At 43.7% G+C, this 24,049-nt stretch overlaps 1 protein-coding gene across 1 annotated transcript in view; it reads left to right on the forward strand.

Annotated features, from left to right (window-relative positions):
- Positions 1-24,049, forward strand: part of PRDX4 (peroxiredoxin 4) — a 149,538-nt gene that overhangs the window by 43,934 nt on the left and 81,555 nt on the right. Inside the window, exon 3 of the mRNA XM_069204743.1 lies at positions 11,328-11,444. Within this exon, the coding sequence (XP_069060844.1) occupies positions 11,328-11,444 (117 nt within the window). The remainder of the gene's footprint in view (positions 1-11,327; positions 11,445-24,049) is intronic.

A 24,049-nucleotide genomic window follows, 5' to 3' on the forward strand; every position in this document is an offset into this window, starting at 1 on the left:
AAGCTTGACAACCCATCCCGGAGCAAGGCCTTTTGAAAGGCCAGGCTAGGTATAGCTGGGACTTCCCTGCAGCCCACTGAGCTTAAGCCCCCCACGCCCCCTCCCAAGAATGGTCCTGAAACTGGAGGCTTAATCAATCAATTTTTGTGAAGTGCGGCTACTTGCACATGAGAGTCTCAAGGCTCTGGGAGGGGAGGGACCTCATCCGAAGAGCCACGTCTTGAGGTTCTACCTGAAGATGGTGAGTGCTGCCATGTAGGTGAAGGATCGTCCTCTGGCGGTGGTTTTGCAGATGCGAGGGATGGTGCCCAGGGCCATCTGGGCAGAGTGGAGGGATCTGGTGGGGGTGTGGAAGGAGACTTGGTGGTTCAGGTAGGCTGGCCCTGTGTTGTGTATGGCCTTGTACATGTTGGTGAGTAGTTTGAAGGTGATTCGCTTCTCAACCAGTAGGCAGTGGAGGGTCCTCGGGTGTTGGGAGATGTGTTCTCGGCAACGGGGGTCCAAAATGAGTCTGGCGGCGCAGCAGCAGCAGCATTCTCAATGAGTTGTAGTTTGTTTCTAGTTGAGGTGCTGGTGTAGAGGGCGTTGCCATAGTTAAGCTTGCTAGTGACTAAGGTGTGGGTGACTGTCCTGCGACAGTCTGCTGATATGCATCTGAAGATCTTCCAAAGTTTGCGGAGTGTGCCAGCAGGAGGAGGCGACTGAGTTTACCTGGCAGGTCATGGATAGGGAGGAGTCGAGGATGATTTCTAGGTTGCAGGTGTGCTCAGTCTGTGCAGAGGGGAGGGTGAGGGGGGTGCTGAGGCATGTGGGCCACCAGGAGTTCTCCCAAGCTGAGGTGGCGTTTCCGAAGATGATGAGCTCAGTCTTGTCGGGGTTGAGCTTGAGGAAGCTTTCTCTCATCCAAGTGGCGACAGCTTCCATTCCTGCGTGGAAGTTCCTTTTGGCCATGTCCGGGTCTTGGGTGAGGGAAATGATTTGTTGGTCATCTGCATATGACTCTGTTCATACCGTGGCTTCCGACGATGGCAGCAAGAGGGGCAATGTATATGTTGAACAGTGGGGACTCTGTGAGGATCCTTGGAACTTTGCAGTTGACTCCTATGGGTCTGGAAGTGTAGGGCGGGAGTCTGACCCTCTGCGTCCTCCCGGAGAGGAAGGAATGTATCCATTTCAGGGCTGTACCGTGGATTCCTGTGTCGTTTAGTCTGGTGTGCAGAGTGCTGTGGGAGACCGTGTTGAATGGTTCTGAGAGGTTGAGGAGTATGACCGCTGTGGTGTGGCCGGTCTAGGAGTAATCAGCTGTGGTCAGTGGCTGCCAGTAGGGCTGTTGCCGTGCTGTGGTTGCTGCGGGACTGGGAGCTGTTCAGGGAGTTGTTGGCCTTGATGAAATTCCATAGTTGTACGTTGATTGATTTCTCCTGTACTTTGGCAGGGTAGGGTAGCAGTGAGATGGGGCAGAAATGTAGTTCTGATGGGTTGGCCGAAGCTTTTTTCAGGAGAGGGTGTATTTTGGCGTGTTTCCAGTCCTCAGGGAAAGGTGCCAGTGTTGATGGAGCAGTTGATTGTGTTCCAGAGCTCGGGGCGATGCATGCGCTGGCTCTGATGTATATGTGGTGCTGGCTTTGATACGTGGGGGCTCCTGAGTGGGTGCTGTTCATGATGCTAACTGTTTCCTTTGTGATGATATTGGACCAGCTGTGGATGGTCTGGGGGGAGAGGGGAGGGCGGGGGGGGGTGGTCACAGATTCCGGTACCAGGATTTTCCAGGAGGAAGCTGTCCTACATGTCCTGGATCTTGTGGTGGAAAAAGGTGGCGAGTATGTCGCAGAGGTTCTGTGGTGGTGGTGGGGGGGGGGGTGGGGGAAATGCTGGTGGCTTTGGAGGAGTGTGGGGGGGGGGAAATCTGTGAACTCATTGACTGAGAAGAGTTCCTTATAGTTGTGTGCAGAGTTCCTTTTGTGTTCCTGATTTTTCGTTGGTGGGTGGCAGTTGCGGCTCTGAATGAGGCGAGGTCTTCACTGGCTTGGCTGTTCCTCCCTTATTATTATTATTATTTTTTTTTTTTAAAATCTTTCTCTAAATGCCTGCTCTGACACCACCCAGCTCTGTCTCTCCACTGGTTCCACTTTGGTGTTGCACCTAAGGAAGTCTTTGTTCTCAAAGATGCTAGCTTGATTGCCCTTCATCAGTTCCTGGCACCTCTCTCTAAGTAGTATTCTGTGCTTTGTCTGCTTTAGTTAACCAAAATTATTTGAGCAGTAGAAAGATGGAAGCTCCCCTTTTTAGGAACAGTTGCTCATTGAGCCTCTTTCCCTAACCCGAAGGTTTTCTCGAATGGTGGCTTGGTAGTTATTGAGTACTTTAATATGCAAACTTAGCACCCACCCCTCTACTATCTGCTGTTCATATTGCTAGTCATAGTTAAAAGATTAACCTTATTTTAAACAGTCACAGAAGTCTGTGTATTTGACTTTAAGTAACAGTTTAAAATATTCCTTTTGCTTTCTGTGTTGCCTTATTATATAGTGTTGCTGCAGCCTACACACATTTTAAAAATACACATGACAAAATAATCTGCCTCCGTACCAGTGAAAACAGAAGCAAAGGCTTAAGCTTCTTGCAAATTTAGCATAAAGGTGACTGCGTCAATGTCCCCATCTAAAAAAAATATATATATATATATATAAAAAAACACTTTGCATGCCTCAAATTACTCAACCACTGTTGTATCTGCTGTGGGAAAAATCTGAGTCCTTCATGAAACAATTTCCTCTTGAGTGAGTTTAGCAGCTTAAACGAATAGTTTATCTGTTGAAGCGTGAGTCTGTAACTAAATGAGGGACTGAACTGTCGTCCATCGTGGATGGGTTTGATCAGTCTCACTGGGTTAGTCTGTTCCCCAAAGCTTTCTCCATTTCATACCAATTCGATTGTCTGACTAATCCTTTATTTTGCTAGAACACACCTCTGGCGTCCTCTAAAAGGGTCGTCTTCTAGAGGACGCAAGAGCATTCTCCTTTGGCGGTATAGCCAATGTTAGGGTTGCTCAGATGTTTTGAGTTTCTTCGTCTTGATTTCCGTCAACACACAGCTTTCAGTGTTTACCGTACCAGTGTCCAATGGCCTCACTGTGCTTCGTCTTTTTATTGATCAGTGCCTTGCTGAACCTTTTTGTTTTAATAACTGCCCTCTGTTCATTGAGAGTAAATTACCATATGAGGGGCATATGCAATTAACAAACTTATAGAATGATTGCTATCTTATATCCTTCTTGTTTTGGGTCTTCAGCCAGGCTTCTAATAAATACAAGGGCAGCTAAAGGTTGATTGAATTAAGACTTCATTTGAAGAGATGCATGAAGAGTGAGCAAATCCTTTGTGATCTCCCACATGGTGCATTGAGAGGTGTGTGTGTGGTTTGTGTTTTTTTTTTTTTTTTTTTTTTTTTGTACATAGTTGGTTATCTCATGCCATAAACATTAAGAAAGAGATACTTTGGGCCAGCCCCAGTCAGCCATTGCTTGTTGGAAGTGTCTCAACTTTGGATCATCCCACTAGAATCTTACACAGGTTACCAGTGGCAAAGGAGTCCCATTGTGGGCCTCTGATAAACGCTCCACTTTATCGCTGCTGTTGCTCGGAGCTCAAACAGCAGCAGCAAAAACAAGCATTTGAAATGCAATGGGTCTTTCGCTTGCTCGAGTTACACCTATTAGTGTTGTCAATTCCTAACTGGACTTTTCTTGCCACATAAAATGAAAAGTGTAAAACGGTTGACATAAACGAGCCGATTCAAAGTGCCAGGGCTGCCGTGAGTGAAGGAGAGACGGAAAAGTTTACTCGCAGTCAAATATATCGGCAAAAGTGCAATTATCGGTGTAACAGGGTCTGTCCCAAGGTGAAAACAAACCGCCCCTAAGAGGGACAAACGAAAAGCATTTATCAATGATAACAAAGGATTTTTGAAAGGCAAGCCCACGAACAAGTGAAAGTGATGGGCGGTAGGTGGGAGTGGCTAAAAGCCCACATGGATACCAAGACGTCGGAAAAGCAGCGCTTGCACGTTGCTGTGCTCAACCTAACAAGGAAAGATGCTTGTCTTGCTGCTGCAGTCAACCCTTTACATGGTTTTTCCAAGCGTAATTACTGTTTTGTAAAATCCGTCTGGTGTTCTAGTACCCGGAAATAGCGGGTGCAGGAACACTGACCCAGTCAGAATCTGCAGAGTAGAATGTGATGCGGTAATTCTGCTCTTCCCCTCACAGTCATGGTCTTAGTGGCTTGACAAGGGTGCCAAGGGCCTTAATGCAAGCAAGGAATATGAGCACCACTACCCGAAATTTGGTTAAAAGAAATGACTGCCATAATTCTATTCCAGAAGCTCATCACTGCCATGAGCCCCAGTACCTGTGGCACTATTGGTAGCTACGTCACTGATGAGGTTAACCCTCAACTGCAGAACATATTTAGTACATCATTTACAATATAGTAAAAGTTTGATCCACATTAAAATCACTTTTTTTTTTTTTTAACTTAAGTGTGAGGAAAAATAACGCTTCAAGGCAGAGGGAACAACTTCACTTAAGCAGGTCAAGAGGGATGCCTCTGAGTACCATGGGTTGGTGAAATGGGCCATAGTAGATATTACATAGCAGTTTATGGGTTTCCTCTGTGTGTAGATCTGGTGACAAAGTGCTTATAAATAATACTATTAGATAATAAATGACAGAGGGTTGTGGGATGTGGTGCAAACATGCAAAGTAAAGAGACAAAAAGATGGACTCATTAAAATAGGGGAAAACAGGAACAAATAAAAATAAGCATGAGAGAAAGGTAAGAAAGTAATGACGAAACACGAAAGATGGTTAAACAGAAGTAGGAAGGAATAGGAGGAGTTTGAAAGTGTGGAAGGAAGTTGTAAAGAAAAGAGGAAAAAGGGTGAAAGGAAGGATGAAAGGGTAAAAGATTGATAGATGGAAGTTTGACGGGATGGAAGAAAGCGGAAGGATCGGTGGGTTATAGGGTGAATGAACGGATGAGGAATGGAAAGATGGGCGGAAAGGATGGAAATATGGATAGATGGCTGTGTGGATATATTTATGGAAGGATGGATCGATAGATGGATGATGTAAAGGTAACTGTTTTGAGGATAGACTTTGCTTGGCTCATGTGCTCTGTGTGAGTAGAGGTTAGGTTCAAGTGGGGTATATTAATTTTCTGGCGACTTCCTTGGTAATTCTCGAATCGTGTAATCTGAATACACTTTATCTCATTGCTTAATTTTGTAAATGAAAGCTCTGCTCAGGAGCCAGAGTCCGGTGCAATTAAACGTCGGCGAGTACATTGCCAATGTGGAAATATTCATCTATTGTCAGCACCTACCTATCCCTTTATTCCACTCTTGACAGTTTCTGTTTTCTCTCGAGACTGTTTTGCTGTCTTTATCTTGCTTCGTCTCTATCTGCATGTTCGCCCTCTTGTGCGCTAGGCAAATATCTGATGCGAGGAACATAAGTGCAGATTCCCAATATTAAGGGCAAACCCACCTGTTCAAATTAAACAGTACTTCAGCTTATAAATACAAACCGTAAAGAGTGGAAGAACACCTACCCCCCCCCCTTTTTGAACGCCGCGGTTTCCCTAGACTGCTGCAAAATCATTTTGACATCGGAAACCTCTCGCAGGAGCCACATTTGTCAGGCCTTAGTGGCGCAGTCTCTGGCTACGCTGTCAAATGATGGAGAAGTAGTGCCACCTGTGCGCAGATCTGCACCCAGAGGGGCAATTCTTTCAAGACATGGACTTCTGAACCAACTGAGGTGGTGAGTTAAAATCTGATTTTGAGTACAGATGGTGAAACCACTTGTCTGAATGTAAACCCAGGACGGATATAATGGCCATTGTGCTGGCTCAGATAACGTCGTGTTTAGACGGTAGTGGCCTAGCGGGAAGGAAGGAACTGTAACCAATGAACTGTTCTGGACCTAGAATAAACTACATGGCGGAAAACTGGCTTAGCAACTTATTGTGGAGAGATGAATACAGATAAAACAAGCCAATTCAAAGCGCCACGGCCAGCGTGGGCGCAAGAGGAATGTCTGTGTGAATGTCTGAAAAATGATCGCGGGTCGCATGAAAGCAGACTGAAACCGTAGGAGGGGCTATAAATTGCTGTAACAGGAGGAAGCATGACGTAGTGTGATGGCCAACAGAAATGTTCACTTAGTTAAAACGCCTGGGGAGGAACTCGGCACACTAAAGAGGGACATTTCACAAAGTGCACCAATAAAAATGAAGCTTTTAAGACCAGCACAACAGAGTGAAAAGCAAGAGTGGGCGTGGTTTAAAAGCCCACAAAGAGAATACAACAGGCTCTGGAGTGCTTGGTGCCTGACCCTGAAAAGTACTAATCATTGTGGAGGAAAGCCCCTCCTGAAAGACAGTTGTACATAAGAGGCAGTCCCTCTCATAAACAAATAGCCATCTGCTGTTTTTCTTCACAGAACATCAAACACGGCTTACAAACTTGGCCTGGGGAACAAAAAATCAACCATGGTTGGGTGCTTTTCACTCGCCTCAATGTGGGCATGCTGTAATTCCCTTGTTTGACGTTTTCTTCCTGTTTGACATAATTACACCAATTTAAAAAAAAATAAAAATACAGAAGTATCTCAATGCTGCCTGAAAGTGAAGGTACAGTATTAGACTGACTGTTGGTTCCATATTAGCATCTTGCGTAGAGGTGTGCGAACAAACCATTTTACGGGGATCAGAGTAGAAGGGCTGGCTCGGATCTTGGCGCCTGTGCAAAATCTTTGCTATGTATATCACACAACCGATATCACGTAAAAGATGATGGTCCAATTTTTTTTTTTAACATGTGAAACTTTGACCTTAATGTTGCATTACAGCACTGCGCTTAGAAGTACTTATAATTTTTTTTTTTTTTTAAGAAATTAAACCATTAGTGCATTAAGAGGCAAGACAATTGTCATGCAAATCCTGTACCTGCCCCAGACTATTATAGACCAACATCATAGTCTGTTTAATCTAGCAGAATAGGTTTTTGTATAACTGGTATTCTGAACATGCACATTTGAAAGTGCTTTCATACGTTCTAATCAAGAAAAAGTTACGGTTACATAAAATATTTGCCAAAGACCACACAATTCAAAAAGAGAAGCCGGGCCTCGCGAATACTTCAATTTTTTTTTTCCCCCCCTCCCTGAAAATAATTGGGATGAAGATATTATAGCCATAGACGTAACAAAAAAAAAAATATATATATATATTTTTAAACAAAAAACCTCTGCCAACATACACCCACCTCCCTGGTTGAAGGTCTTTGTAGGCCATGTGCGTGGACGTTCGTCATTGGTGATGCTATGCTCACTGCAGCACAAATTGGTCATGACTCATCTGTGGCCAAATTAACATATATGTTGGTAAGGGAGCCAGAGCATACAGGTCAAAAAAGCCGCACTAGACTGCAGCAACCGGAAGTGGTAGAAAATGATGCTTTATTGGGTCCCACCCTGCAAACTTCTCTTAATATTAAAAAGATACTTAAAAAGCCGAAAAGCGGAGGTTCTAATTTTAAAGCAGCCCCTTGAACATAACACACACACATCCTGCTACTGTGCTTATCAACAAAACAAAAATATTTATCCCCAGTATAATAGACCACTAATAATTAACAGATAAACTGTGTAATCAACCAAGATGCTGGCCGTTATCGTACAATGACCTTGTGCGAAGACAAAATGACAAACCTCCGTTCCATTCAGATTCGAAATGCTTATCTGGCAGCTCTGTAGTTCTAGAAGAAACTGCTGGATTATCAGCAAGAAAGAAAACTTATCATAGGCAACAGTGCCCTCTAACATTTTCTGCCTAACATGAAACCTAACTTTATAGCTAGTCTCATTTGAAACCATTTGCAATACTATTAATTTATAATGCAACTTGGAATTGGGGTGCATGGTCAAAGCATTATTGATATTTCTTAACCTAGCTTCCTGTGTGCATCTGTTTGCAGCGCCTCTGGCCATTTGTCACTGTGCACCAGGGTGCCACGGACACAGATTGGGAACTGCTGCAGTAATGCCACATCTTGGTTGGAGGGAAGAGTGACAGACCGAAGCTACTTAAAAGCTCAGCTCGTTATGGGCTTGAGGTTCCAACAGGACCTTAAGCAGAGGCAGGCTTCAGGCTAGAGCCTGGCTTCAGCTTTCAGTGGCTCGCCCACCTCTAATGTTCCTGGGTGTCTATCCTCCATCTTCATACTACAAGGAGTCTATTATTATTATTATTATTATTATTATTATTATTATTATTATTACATCTCTGCAGCATAGACAACATAGCTTAACTGTACTTTATAGTAAGGTAGCAGGAATCAGTAACCTGCTTCTTGATGGGAGATGGACAGCTGGGTGAGATTTTTATGTCAAAGCCTAATAGAAAGCAGAGCTGTCTGGTTTGCGACGAGGTCTTGGGGACATTATGTAAGCTTCCCTGGAAATGCAGTTCACCCATTGCTTACCATTTGGCTTTATGGTTTGTATCTCACATTTATTTGCTTTCTATTTGCTGCCTCTGTTAGGCTGTCCAGCATGTCTTTATCTCCCTCCAGTGGAGTATTGCCTGTTCACCATCACTCCTTGTATTCTTCCACAATTGCTTGCTTTCTGTAAACAAGCCTTTACATTTTGTTCTAATCTTTCTCGTTTGCTGTGCATTCAAAACCAGAGGTCAAATGTTGGGCTCTGTCTTCCAGGGAGCTTTGTTATTACTTTCTATTCTCCGACTTCAAAGAGGATTTATGTGACAACCCGGCTGGATACCCATGGAAGAGGAACAGCTGTAGGATTTTTTTTTTTAAAAAAAAAACATTTTTTTCCTAGTAAACAAAAAACATTTAATGTCTATAAATTAACTGTGCACATATTTCAGAATATATCATAATTAGCAAAGCACAAATTAAGCACTTTTATTGTGGTAATTATGAAATGTGGTGGAAACACATGTTAATACAATCCAAAAAAAATCAATACACTTGGGGAAATGCCATTTCTTGACACAATTGTTGGTGCATTGTACAGTTTTATCAGTAAAACTGTATGTCTGTGTAAATGTAATTATCATTTCAATTGAAAGTGTGCTGTCTGTAATGGCATTGTGCTACCACACCATGCATACTCCACTGTACGCCAGTCCAATGTACAACACTGACATTCTTCTCCTCTGTTTGGTAGTTCACTGTGCTCTACTATACTACTCTGCACCGCTCTACTTAGTGCCGCTCCTCCACTTTGTGCCACAAACTTTTAGCCATTCTGAACTGCAGACATGTTGGTGTTCAGCATGGCTTAAACATACTGGTGTGCAACATGACTAACACACATTGGCAAAGCCAATGACTTATGCAGAGGTGAGACCTTTTGGCTTTGCCAATGCTTTTTGTGTTTAAATGGTTCATGAACAACTTTGTTTTTTTGTAATGAGATTGAAAGGTGTGTGTATAATGACCATGGTCTATGAATGTGCACTGTCATGCCCAATACTTCATGCAGTGCATGTGTGCCTTGCATTATGTTCATCCGTGCACTCCAGTGCCACTCATTTAATCACCCATTACACCTTCATATATCCACTGCAATGCATTTTTCCTTTCACAGAAGGGCGGTTGGTTGTTTGAGATGACACCTTTCCTTTATTTCTCAACTTTCATTATCCAATTTCAGAATATAAGATCCTACAACTTAATAAGGACAGTATACAGTAAACGAAATGGGAGATTTTCAAAATTAGTTTTTGATAAGTAATCTACCTAATCGGAGAAGCAGAAGTCCAAAATCTAAAACCTGATTTCCATTAAAGATCACGTTCTCTTGAGGAAAAATATGGAGAGGCGATTTAATATGCCTGAATGACCATGACGACTGAGCAAATGCTATTATGTTAACTGCTTATTTAAGCGTATAAGTTTGAGTGGGGAGATAGTAAAATGCTGCAGTTGACAGAGCTCATCAACTCTATTGGACCATGATGTGTGAAAAGTGTTCGTAGATGCCAGGCTGTTAGCTGTGTGTCAGAAGTTGAAAAGGATGGTGCCAGAAGGTGTAAAACCACCATACCTGCCCAAAGCATCATGAATACCGTCTTCAGTGAAAGTTTCGTTCAACTTCTACCTTAGGGGCATACTACTCCATCATGAATCACCCAGTCTCTTATCCCGCGAGTCTCCCGTCCATTCTAAACAGGAACTATAGGCTTGCTGAGATTATTTTTAAGCCTTCAGTTTAGAGGACAAAAAACGCTTTTTTTTCTAAATATGTGAAATGAGGGAAAAGCACTCCCGTGTAATAGTCCACGTTCATATACGTCTGGCCCCTTAATTACTTGGAATGTAATTCACTCTGCTGCAGTCAGTTCACTGGATAATAGTGACTGTCGTCCTTTCGCGTTGGGCATTTTCCCATCTTTGCTTGTTTTTTTCTGATGGCTTCTACAGTATGCTGTTTTTACTCTTTTTGCAGATCACTTTGGTTGTTTTGATGCTCTGAATTGAGCCAAGCTGATCATCTGCAGGTCTATATGAATTGATGAATAATATACACATCAGAAAACGTTGATCTTCTGTGGAAATGTTTCTACAGAACAGTAGTTTAACCTTTTCTAGGGGATCCATTGAAGGTCCAGAGTCGCAATGGATATTGGACCTTAGAAATAGTTGTAAACACGTTTGTGTTTACTTACGATTATCTTCAGCTTTCTTCTCATATATTCCTGAACATATCTTGTAATATACGCTTAGGTAGTACCATTGCTTCAACATTAAATCTCCTACTTGCAGTATGAGGCCATAGTTTTGCAATTATAGGTATGGGAATTACTGGTTGTAGGATGTATGTGTCTCCGCTGCCCAATAATTGCTCTACCTTCTGTGGGGATTGACAGCAGGTTGCAGTACAGATCAAGGGACCTGCAGTCTGTTGAATGAAGGCAATCGCTTTCTGCGGGCTTAAGTATGACTGACTGCGTTAAGTACTACTGAGAACATAACAATGGAATGCTACATTACTTTCTCTGCAGAAATCAATAAAGTTGCCCTAATTAGCCGCACAACTGGAAACCATCCCAACTTCAAAAACATGTAGTTTTGGGGATCCTGAACATATATTGATTGATTCTTTTTCAGTTACAATAACATTGTCGACGGTAAACAGTACTAATCTGTGGTTTCATAATTGAATGTTATAATTGTTACGAAGTAGTGTATTTGTGATTGATTGACTGGTAACTGTTTTTCCTATATTTCAGCACCTTTGTTTGCCCAACAGAAATAATAGCCTTTAGTGATAGAATTGAAGAATTTCGATCTATAAACACTGAAGTGGTAGCATGTTCTGTGGATTCACAGTTTACACACTTAGCATGGTAAGTACACTGGTGTTAATATTTTTTTTCTGTGAATTTGAATGTCTTTGAAATGAATAACTATTACTCCAATTCAGATACGTTGGAGCGCTTAGAACGATAAGTGACTAGTGGCCCAATACAATTTTTTTGGCTATAAATTTGTTTAGAAGGAAATGTGTTGAGGGACTTGTTCTGAACATTGAAGTCCTTTAACACATTTCGTATTATTATGATTCAAGGGTCTTTAGCTATAGGTTATGTTTATGTAGAAGAGGGAGGAAGTTGTCCATATTGCTCTCATTTAAAAGAAAGGGAAAGGGCACTAATAATTGCTTATTCAAACACGTTATTTGCACTTCTAGTTTGGTGCTTTCCCCTAAAGTTATGGTATGGCAAGTTTGTTGTGCATCAGCATAACAAATTTACTGTTCTGGATAATATTCACTTCCTTCTTGGCTCCTAGGTAAATGCTGCTAAGTATAGCGATCTTAAACTGCATGCAAGTTCATACAGAAAACTAGCCAGAGAGCATATTGCAACATTACTGGTGACTTCAGTGACACATGCACTGGAATTAACATCACAAATAAGCTCTATTGCTGCCCTTGCTGTTTGTTGATGGAGTTTAGGTAATTATCAGTGTATAATGCCTTAATGTTGGTAGAACCCCTCACTATAATACTGAAGGAGGTATTATACTGGGTACCGTTCCTAGGAATTAATCTAGAGTAAATATTGCATTTCCTGGCACTGTAAATTATGTCTGGAGAGCACGCTGCTTAGTGGAGTAGGATGAATTGACACCCTTGAAAGCAGCCACTGGTCACAAAGTTGTGCTCTCCAGATTTAATATTTTGATGGTAGGAGAGGAGTTTCAGCTGCCTTGTCCAGTTGATTGCTGTTGGTCAATGCTATTCTATTTCTGTGTAAAATTGTGTCCTGCTTGGGGTTCCTAGCTGTTTTTAGTAAATTTGAACCGTCTAGAAAGCGTCAGATTTCATTGAGGACATAAAAGAAGTGCAAACTGCCGGCCAAGAGCCCTTGGAAATGGATAAAGTGGTTTAGCAGATGGGAAGTGTGGAGTTTTGTGCGCATGATTTGATTTAGCAGGTGATGACGAGGGAAACACATACTATGATTTGATATTTTATTTGGTATTTTCACATGTTGGTGCTTTCTTAGGTCATGTTTTCTTTGGCCACTAAAACGCTTGAAAAAAAATGAATTTAGAAAAGAAACAATACAGACTGTCAGGTAATACTTATGAATATGGAAATTTGATTTGGAATGAAGTAGAAACGGCAGGTTGAGATCATACAGTTTGGGGTAAATTATTATTTGTTGGTTTATTACGTTAGGTCTCCGAGCTCCAAAATAAAGTGACCATTGTTCTCGGCTTCCCTCTAATGCAATGTCTCTTAACCGGTGGACAGAGGGTCACTGGGGTCCGCAAGCCCTACTCTGGAACGTTCGGCAGATTAAACAAAATTTAAATAATATTGCAATTCATAAATTAAAATCAATAAAAATATAAAATGTTTTCTGTAATTCATTGTGAATTAAATTGACTATTCATCATTTGAGCGTTTGAATACTTGTTTCTATATTTTCATCTATTGTTTTGAGGTTCAAAACCTACAAATTGGTGAGGCTGTGGGCCCTCCAGCTTCCAATAATTTCTCCTTGGGGTTCCCCGAGTTCCAGTAATGATTCACTGAGGTCCTACAGAAGTCAAAAGGTTAAGAACTGCTGTTCTATTTTAAATTGTAACCTATCCAGTATTTTCTAATGGCAGGTGTTCTTGTAAGCTTGTGGAAGTCTTTGGGCCTGACTATCTAGTTCTTAATGCTTTTAGGGTGCCCAGCAAGAATTAGACTTTTTTTTAATGAGTACGCTTTTTTATTTCAGCTGTTCTCTTGATGGGCAAGGTTCAATGTCTGAAAAGGTGCGTGTTTAATACCAATGTACCAGAAAGGTGTAGCAATGATCTGGTACTTGCCTCCATTTGTCCATGTTCTTCCCAAGTGCTACTCTGTTTGCCTCAAACAAAGTTAATTGGGTGAAACAACATAAGTTCAGACCGTGTTTTAAGATTGGATGTCCGCAGTGCAGAATGTATTTTGAGCTAGCTAGTTAGTTGGGTTCGTCGAGTATTAAAGTTTGCCTTCTGCATTGTTCGCTCACTAATTACACAGTTTAATAAAATATTTTGACAAAGAATGTGTTAAGATGGTACATTGGTTTGTACCAGATCCATCCTAAATATCATCAAGAAAGTTTTTATTTCGGATTTAAAAATCCTTAAGCCATAAACAGTGCAATCACAAATTGTTTAAAATAGCATAAAAGTGCTAAAATAACTGTACATAGCAGCTCATTATAGCACCGAAAGGTACACAGCGTAAAGACTTATAATAATAATAATAATCATACAAATACATAGAAGTGGCCAAACATTAAAAAGGCTACCTAGGAGTTCATGAGGTACAACTGCTTTGGAACATAACATTTAAAAGCATCCTCATGAAAACATAATTCCATTAAGTGACTGATATTATAAAAGTGCGAATGACATTCTACATTTAAAACCAGCAGTCACACATACAGCATTTTGAAATGTCATAGCCCAAGCAAAAAAAGTCCATTTAAGTGCTTAAGGAAAGTTCTTGTACAGCGCTAGATCAGGTGCAGCATGATGGCCTTCTTACAAATTGACTGTGCAGAGGACAACAATTTAGCGACACTGATATTTTCATCAGTGCATACGATCTCTCCATTCTCAATGCGTGATCTATTTTCTTCACACCTAGCAGGAGGCACATAGGCCTTATCCATATCTTGTGAGCAGTTGTAAGCTTGGCAGAGGAAGAAAAAATGGTGTAAAGATTCCTCTTTGAGGTTACAAGTAGGATATACATTTCTGGTGCAGTAATTTGAACCCCAGTGTATACAACAACAATTAATAGGTAATGTGCCATATCTGAATTGAACAAACAAGTGGTTTGCTAAGGGGGAATTAATCTGATCTATTAAGGGCTCAAAGGAAGGGACTATTTTAAAATTTTGGGGGAATAAAACTGTACAGGCCCCATGATTGCCTTTCCTAATCTCCTCTTCCCAAGGCAAAAGCTAAAACTTATCTTTTAACGTGGTCCAGGGGTAGAGGGGGCAGCCTCAGGTGCGTCCCAAAGAACTGCTAGATCTATCTTGGGGAGCATTTACTTGATAAGTCTTAACCAGGGGATCTTACAATAGGTATTTGGGCACATAAAGGTCTGCAAGAGTAAGTCCATGGGGTGCCTGTTCTTTAGATCGCAATCAATGCCAATAAAGCAAGGGCCAACATTTACAAACTAGGGCGATTAGAAGTATGCCCACATATATTAACTGCAGAAGCAGAGGGGCACTTTGGGGTAAGTTCAGCAGAGCCCTTATAAAATTATTTTCTGCAAGTGAAGTTTCGCTGTTCATATCCCCAAAGCTCCGAGAACTTAGCTTTGACATTATAGATCTCAACTGCTGGCAAGTGATCTTGTTTTGGTCTTATTTATAATCGTAAGGATCCCCCTCGACTCTTGCTGTAAATTAAGAGTTCTCTATTTGTGGATACCAAGTTAGCCTTTTAGAAAGCCTAACCCCTGAGTATTCAAAGTCTTGTTTTAACACATCATTTTGGGTCCGCATGTTGCACCATTTACATGGATAGGGATTGAACAACCTTTATTTGGTCTTTTGAATATTTAGTTCCAAACCGCTTTTGGTGCAGAATTGTAGAAGGCAGTCCACCAGGACATTCAAACCTTAACTTCGAGATAAGCAGCGCATCGTCCGCGAACAATAAAGTCTGGACTTTTGTTGTCCCAATTTTAAATGCATAATTACCCAGGACGTCTAAATAGATCACAAGGTCGTTTATGTACAGCGAGAGGCGAGTAGGGCTAGAGCATAACCCTGGCGACTCCCTTTTGAATTTGAACGGGTTCGTCAGTTCACCTTTCCTACCACATCTGACCCGGGCATAATTTGCCTCATGCAGTCTTATAATAATTGATAGGATCCCCAGCAGGGCACCCCTTTCTCGAGGACCGAACGTCATTGTAAGTTTGTGAGCCCTGATCTGTGAACAGTGCCGGTTTCAAAATTATGAACTGTTCAAGTCATGTCAGTTTGTAAACCCAAATAAAGCTAGTACTCTATCTTCTAAGGTGCTTTTGATTGGCCTCTGCATGAGGTAAAAATGTGTGGTGGCCCCCATACATGTATTGACAGACCGTTCTGAGTCCTGCCATTGTGTGTCTCCGAGTGAAACACCCCAAGTCTCCATTAGGTTGATGATTCAGTAATGTGGTTTCTAATGGATCGCCCTCGCTGAACCTCCATCCAGATCTTTCTTTGAAAGACCTGACTGAGAGGAACAATAATAACTTCAATACTTTTGGTTTCCGAATACTCCTGCTCGTCCCCTGGGTCATCCAGTTCCCTGATTGCTAGTACTTATTGTCATAAGTTGCAGTGGCATCCCAGAAAATGGAAACTTTGAGTTAGTTTATTAATATTTTGCATGATTACTTAAAACCATTACAGTAAAACACAATTTAGAGAAATGTTAAAATTTGATTTTACGTTGATAACACAATTAATATTAATCACGTCTTCTCCATATAGCTGTCTGTTTATAAAGTGTAGTTCGAATCCAAAATCTTTTTTTTTTTTTTTTTACAGACCAGCTCACAAGAGGTGAAAATAGATAATTGTTTGCATAAATGCTAAAACCATTACAGTATGGGTATAATGGTAATTTCTCCGGTATTGGATCTTTCATAGATTCACATGCTTGAATCATCCCGGTCATAGAGGTGGGAGCCTCACAGTAACCTGAAATACACATAGCAGTACATTTTACACACTAGGCCTCAAGGGCCTCCTTAGGTTCTTTTATTGTCTGCCCTTTTTGCAAAACAATATGGATAGAGGGGACACTCAGCATCTCAGAGAGCCCCCACAGAAGCAGGCAGCTCCCGCAGAAGTACTGGAAAAAGCACTTACAAGACCTGAGGACAGCAGTCCCACGACGTCTGAGTCCAACACAGCGAGTTGGGCAATGCAGGACGAAGTGCTGGGGACCCAGGCTAGACTGTGCACAAAGGAAGTCATGGAAAAGTGCGCAGAAGCCGGAGCAGCTGCAAATCACACAGTACATAGGTTTGCTGTCCGGCGTGGGGAGGTAAGGACTTACCTCCATCAAATTTGGACAGAAGGGCCACTGGACTGTGGGAGACACTTAGACCCAGCTCCTATGTTCCAGGGACCACGCTTGTCAGGATGAGAGGGGACCCAGAGGACCGGTGATGCAGAAGTTTGGTGCCTGCGTTGGCAGGGGGAAGATTCAGTCAACCCATGGAAGATTTCTTCTTGGCTTCCAGTGCAGGGTGAAGGCAGACAGCTCATAAAGCATGCACCACCAGTAAAAAGCCGAGAAAGCTGGCAGGATGAGGCACTACAATGTTGCTGGTGGTAGTCTTGCTACTTTGTTGCGGTTTTGCAGGCGTCCTGGAGCAGTCAGCGGTCGATCCTTGGCAGAAGTCAAAGAGGAAAGTGCAGAGGAACTCTGGTGAGCTCTTGCATTTGTTATTTGAGGAATACCCCAGAGGAGAGACCCTAAATAGCCCAAAAAGGAGGTTTGGCTACTGAGAAAGAAAGCTTGGCTACCTAAGAGAGGTAAGCACCTATCAGGAGGGGTCTCGGACGTCACCTGCTAGCACTGGCCACTCAGAGCTGTCCATTGTGCCCCAACACCTCTGAATCCAAGATGGCAGAGGTCTGGGACACCCTGGAGGAGCTCTGGGCACCTCACCTGGGAGGTGCAGGTCAGGGGAGTGGTCACTCCCCTCTCCTTTGTCCAGTTTCGCACCAGAGCAGGGCTGGGGGATCCCTGAACCGGTATAGACTGGCTTCTGCAGAGATGGGCCCCATTTGTGCCCATGAAAGCATTTCCAGAGGCTGGGGGAGGCTACTCCTCCCCAGCCCTTCACACCTATTTCCAAAGAGAGAGGGTGTAACACCCTCTCACAGAGGGAATCCTTTGTTCTGCCTTCCTGGGACCAGGTTGCCCGGGCCCAAGGGGGGCAGAAATTTGTCTGAGGGGTTGGCAGCAGCTGCTGTGGAGACCCCGGAAAAGCAGTTTGGCAGTACCCGGGTCCTGTGCTAGAGACCCGGGGATGCATGGAATTGTCTCCCCAATACCAGAATTGGGGTGACAATTCCATGATCCTAGACCTGTTACATGGCCATGTTTGGAGTTACCATGGTGACGCTACATATAGGTTTTGGCCTATATGTAGTGTATGCGTGTAATGGTGTCCCCGCACTCTCAAAGTCCGGGGAATTTGCCCTGAACAATGTGGGGGCACCTTGGCTAGTGCCAGGGTTCCCACACACTACGTAACTTGGCACCTAACCTTCACCAAGTGAGGGTTAGACATATAGGTGACTTATAAGTCCAAGGGCCCTGATGCCAGGGAAGGTCTCTAAGGGCTGCAGCATGTCGTATGCCACCCTTTGGACCCCTCACTCAGCACATGCACACTGCCTTACAGCTTGTGTCTGCTGGTGGGGAGAAAATGACTAAGTCGACATGGCACTCCCCTCAGAGTGGCATGCCAACCTCCCACTGCCTGTGGCATAGGTAAGTCACCCCTCTAGCAGGCCTTACAGCCCTAAGGCAGAGTGCACTATACCACAGGTGAGGGAATATGTGCATGAGCACTATGCCCCTACAGTGTCTAAGCAAAACCTAGACATTGTAAGTGCAGGGTAGCCATGAGAGTGTATGGTCTGGGAGTTTGACAAATAGGAACTCCACAGTTCCATAATGGCTACACTGAAAACTGGGAAGTTTGGTATCACACGGGTGCCAGTGTGCAATTTATTGTAACATACACCCAGAGGACATCTTAGAGATGCCCCCGGATACAAATTCGACTTCTAGTGTAGGCTGACCAGTTTCTGCCAGCCTGCCACACACCAGACATGTTGCTGGCAACATGTGGAGAGTGCCTTTGTCACTCACTCTGTGGCCAGAAACAAAGCCTGTACTGGGTGGAGGTGCTTCTCACCCCCGCCCCCCGCAGGAACTGTAACACCTGGCGGTGAGCCAAGGCTCACCCCTTTTGTTACAGCACCCCAGGGCATCCCAGCTAGTGGAGATGCCCGCCCCTCCGGCCACTGCCCCCACTTTTGGCGGCAAGGCTGGAGGAGATAATGAGAAAAGGAGTCATCCACCAGTCAGGACAGCCCCTGAGGTGACCCCTGCCTTTAGAAATTCTCAATCTTGAGTTTGGAGGATTCCCCCAGTAGGATTAGGGAGGAGGTACAAATTCAGTATTTAGGGGCTCCCCAGAACACAGGAAATCTGATTCCTGCCACCTGAAGAAACAAGGACTGCTGACCTAAAAGCCTGCAGAGAAGGAGGAAGATAACTGCTTAGGCCCCAGCCCTAATGGCCTGTCTCCAGCTTTGAAAACCTGCTCCAGCGACGCATCAGACAGGGACCAGTGACCTCTGAAGCCTCAGAGGATTGCCCTGGACTAAAGGACCAAGAAACTCCAGTGAACAGCGGCCGTGTTCAAAACCAGCTACTTTGCAACAAGGAAGCAACTTCCAAACACTGCACTATTCCCGCCGGAAGCGTGAGACTTCACACTCTGTTCTCTGGGTCTCGAGCCGGAGGCGTTGGGTGCAAACACCTCAGGGAGGACTCCCTGGCGACTGCGAGCCCGTGAGTAACCAGAGACGACCCCCCACCCCCCCACCCCCCCAAACCTGCACCGAGACCCCTGCAGAGAGAATCCAGAGGCTCCCCCTGACCGCAACTGCCTGTAACAAGGGACTCGACGCCTGGAACCAACACTGCACCCACAGCCCCCAGGACCTGAAGGAACCGAACCTCTGCGCAGGAGCGACCCTCTGCCTTGCCCAGGTGGTGGCTGTCCCAAGAAGCCCCCCCCGTGCCTGCCTGCACCGCTAGAGTGTCCCCGGGTCCCTCCATTGTGTTCTACCTGAAACCAGATGCCAGCTTTGCACACTGCACCCGGCCGCTCCTGTGCCGCTGAGGGTGTGTTTTGTGTGCCTACTTGTGCCCCACCCGAGGACGCAGGTACTTACCTGCTGGCAGACTGGTACCGGAGCACCTCTGTTCTCCATAGGTGCCTATGTGTTTGGGCACCTATTTGACCTCCACACCTGAGCTGCTGGTGTGGTAACCTTGAACCCCCAACGGTGGGCTGCCTATGCCCCAGAACTGAGACTTGTGTTTTACTTACATCCTAATCTAACCTTTACTTACCTCCCCCAGGAACTGTTGATTTTTGCACTGTTTCCACGTTGAAAATAGCTTATTGCCATTTTTACAAAGACTGTATATGATATTGCTTTTATTCAAAGTTCCTAAAGTATCTAAGTGAAGTACCTTACATTAAGTGTTTAATGTAAATCTTGAACCTGTGGTTCTTAAAATAAACTAAGAAAATATATATTTCTAATAAAAAAAAAACTATTGGCCTGGAGTAAGTCTTTGAGTGTGTGTTCCTCATTTTATTGCCTGTGTATGTACAACAAATGCTTAACACTACCCTCTGATAAGCCTACTGCTCGACCACACTACCACAAAATAGAGCATTAGAATTATCTCTTTTTGCCACTATCTTACCTCTAAGGGGAACCCTTGGACTCTGTGCATGATATTTATTACTTTGAAATAGTACATACAGAGCCAACTTCCTACAACCACTAAAAGGACTTTAGCTGTCTTCTACTGCTTCAAGAAGGGACTCCCTGTTTGCTACCGGTACAGAGGAGCTGCCCAGAGTCCCCTGCATCAAGTCCTGCAAGCAGAGCCCAGCTGACCAGCGTCCAGTGGCCATTTGAGGATTCTGACCAGGTGCATTCTGGGAATTGTAGTCCCAACTCCCAAGGAGCAACTCAAAGCTTCTGGAACCTTGGATCAAGTTGTCGACACTTCAAGGACACAAAAAGGACCTCTGGAAGAAGATTCAGAAGTTTGAATACATTTGGAGCAACACCACAAGTTCAGGTGCATTGTGGGAGTTGTAGTCCCAGACCCCTGGCATACCAGAGCCTCTGTACCCTTGGCTGGTGCTGTGGACCACTTTCCTGAATCAAACACTTCTGAAAGTAAGTGTGACAGTGTTACTTCGTGGGTGGCCTGAACTCTGGACTTTGTTGCTTTCCAATGTGACCTTTTTTTTAACCCTTTGAGCGCTAGTTGCTTCTATGGGCTAGAAAGCATTAATCCTTTAAAAATTTATTTCTCCAGTTCCCCTTATCCGATTTTATTTGTTTTGGTGTCATTTTAAAGATAGATTATATTTTTATGTATGTATTGGTTTTTTTTATTTTTTTTTTTATTTTTTTTTACTGTTTCCTGTGTTTTATCTAATTACTGTTTTTGATATTTAAATGTTTTACACTCTGAGGCAGTGTGCATGTGCTGAGTGAGGGGTCCCCAGGGTGGCATAAGACATGCTGCAGCCCTTAGAGACCTTCCCTGGCATCAGGGCCCTTGGTACCAGGGGCACCAGTTACAAGGGACTTACCTGAGTGCCAGGGTTGTGCCAATTGTGGAGACAAAGGTACAGTCTAGGGAAAGAACACTGGTGCTGGGGCCTGGTTAGCAGGGTCCCAGTACACTTTCAAATCAAAACTTACCATCAGCAAAGGCAAAAGTTAGGGCGTAACCATGCCAAGGAGGCATTTCCTTACAGTGGTGAAGCCCAAGTTTGCAGCTGGTGCAGTCCTCCAGAGTGCAGTGTCCAGGTGCAGGTCAGTGGTCCAGCAGGGCAGTCGTTCTGCTCCTGTAGTTCTTCCTTGTTGGAATCTGATAAGGATCTGAGGTGTAGGTGCAGGTCTGCCAGTTTTATCCCTGCTCCTGGATGAAAAACAGGGGGGTCCTGGTTCTCCATTCAGCTGTAGGGTCCTTCCCCCTGTAACGACCACTTCCTGGGAAGTGTGGCAAAAATCAATCCCAGGGAGCAACATTCCTCACAAATCCACCAGGGCTTTGGGGGGGTTACATCTAGCTGAGCCCACCTACTGGTGTGGCTAAAAATCCTAAACACACCCCTCTCCTGCCCTCTCCTAATCTAATCAAGCGGGCACCTAATTGTCTGGGTTTGTAGGATGTAAGGGTGTTGCTGGGTTGTTCCAAATGTCCTTCCCTGCCTTTGAAGACCAGTTTGGCAGCCTTACCCCTTCCTGCTTCACCATCTGCTGAGGGGAGATCTCATCCCCGAGGCACATCTTTGTGTGGAGCCAAGCCACTTTACACCTCATCAAGCAGCCTGGGCAGGCTGCCAGAGGCTGGCCAATCGGAGCACAGCAGCAAAAACAATGCAGGGCTGAAGTTGGCAACTTTTCAGGTAAAGTTTTTAAAACTCTTTACCTGAACAAGTTGTTATATTAAATCCCACAACTGGAAGTTGTGGGATTTATTATAACAATTAATTTGATACCAAACTTCTTGTATCTGTTACATAAGGGGACTTTTAAAATTAAAATAGTCTCCCCATTCTAGCCTATGGAGGCCATTCACTACAATGAGGGAAAAACAAATTTGGCTGTTTTACCTCACCAGGGCTTATAAAAATAGTTTTATAAGGTCCCTGCTTATAGTTACATGACACCCAGCCCTAGGGGCACATAGGGCACACCTCAGGGGTGACTTGTGTGTAAAAATAAGGTTGTCTAAGACTTTGGAACTACTTTTAATTCCAAAGTCGAATTTGCATGTAACTTTAATTTAAAAGCAGCCAGCAAGGCAGGCCTGCCTTTAAAATGACACTGGGCACCTCAGCAGTGCACCTATGGGTGCACTACCTATGCTGGGGTCCCTAAACCTACATGCCCTACCATATACTAGGGACTTATAGGTAGGTTGACTTAGCCAATTATAAATAGCCTAATTTGCATACTGAGTTTACACAGAGCACAGTCCCTGGGACTGGTTAGCAGTACTGAGGGCACCATCAGAGTCAGGAAAACACCAGCAAAAAGTGGAAAATGGGGGCAAAAAGTTAGGGGGCCTCTGCAATCAGCCCTGTTCTTTCACAGGTATCTTGGACCCCTTAGCGTTACACTCCCAGCGACCCTCTACACACTAAATCAGCCTAGGGGTTCATTTGTGGTTCGCATTCCACTTTCTTAGTATATGGTTTGTGTTGCCCCTAGTCCTATTGTATTCTACACTGTTTGCACTATTCTCTGAGTGTTACTTACCTGATTTTGGTTTGTGTGTATATTTGGTGTATTTTACTTACCTCCTAAGGGAGTATATCCTCAGATTGTTGGCACAATGTAACCAAAATAAAGTACCTTTATGTTTTAGTAACTGAGTATTGTCTTCTTATGATATAGTACCTATATGATATAAATGGTATAGTAGGAGCTTTGCATGTCTCCTAGTTCAGCCTAAGCTGCTCTGCTATAGCTACCTCTAGCAGCCTAAGCTGCTAGAACACTACTAATAAGGGATAACTGGACCTGGCACAAGGTGTAAGTACCATTGGTACCCACTATAAGCCAGGCCAGCCTCCTACAGGGACCAGTGTGCCAATTAGAACTGGTATATGGAGTCACTAAACTATATTGACAAATTTGGTAAACCGATTATAAGCACTGGAGTTGTGGTTAGCAGAACTCCAGCGACAGTCGAGCATACTGACAACACATATAGGCCACAAACTGAGCACTGTTGTCCCAGTGAGACAGTAAAAACACACTGACAAATAGGTCTTGAACTATGAGCACTGGGGTCCTGGCTAGCAGGATCCAGTGAGACAGTAAAAACACACTTACAAACAGGCTAACAGGCCAATGTGTTTGAGGGGAGGGGAGGAGAGGAGACGGTTTGGAGGAGGAGGATTTGGAGGAGGAGGAGGGAGGTTTTGAGGAGGATTTGGCATCTTATGAATACTGACTTGTGATTCTTATGGACCAGCCATTTTGCTAAAATAAGGCACTGCCAAAATAAGGAATATGCTTTTAATTCTTCCGGTTTCTACAATGTACACAACAACATAGATCAAATGTAAAATCATTCTTGTCAGCCCTGCTTTTCTACGCAAAAGACATGTGAGAATTTAATTTTACTCTCCGTTTAGCGAGGTATCCACATTAGTTGCTCAGTTACCTCTGAGGGCATATGTAAGTCTTGGAAGTGGCTTCGTGAAGTGTTGTGTTATGGCTTACTTTGCAGTGGTTTGCAAGAATGAATTAAGGTGGTCAAACTTTCACGATCACCAAAACTCCCATCAACGGTTAGACGATATAGAAAGGGAACAACTTGAGAAGTTAGATTGATACTGATTCTTGACTAATTTATTTTATTTAGGTGTGGCTCACATAAAGTGACACATGCTACCACACAGTGGTTTTGGTGTAGTAATATCCTGATACTTCGAAATTACCATTTGAAAACCTAAAATTACAGCGGTTTAAAATCTCACAAGTCCTCAAGGCAAGGAAATGGTTCCCCATAGAGGTATGAACAAATGGAGTACAGCGTAGGCAACACAAATAGTACATTACTGTTTCAAAACAAGATTATT

Source organism: Pleurodeles waltl, chromosome 8, assembly GCF_031143425.1.
Source record: "Pleurodeles waltl isolate 20211129_DDA chromosome 8, aPleWal1.hap1.20221129, whole genome shotgun sequence".
Classification (NCBI taxonomy): domain Eukaryota; kingdom Metazoa; phylum Chordata; class Amphibia; order Caudata; family Salamandridae; genus Pleurodeles; species Pleurodeles waltl.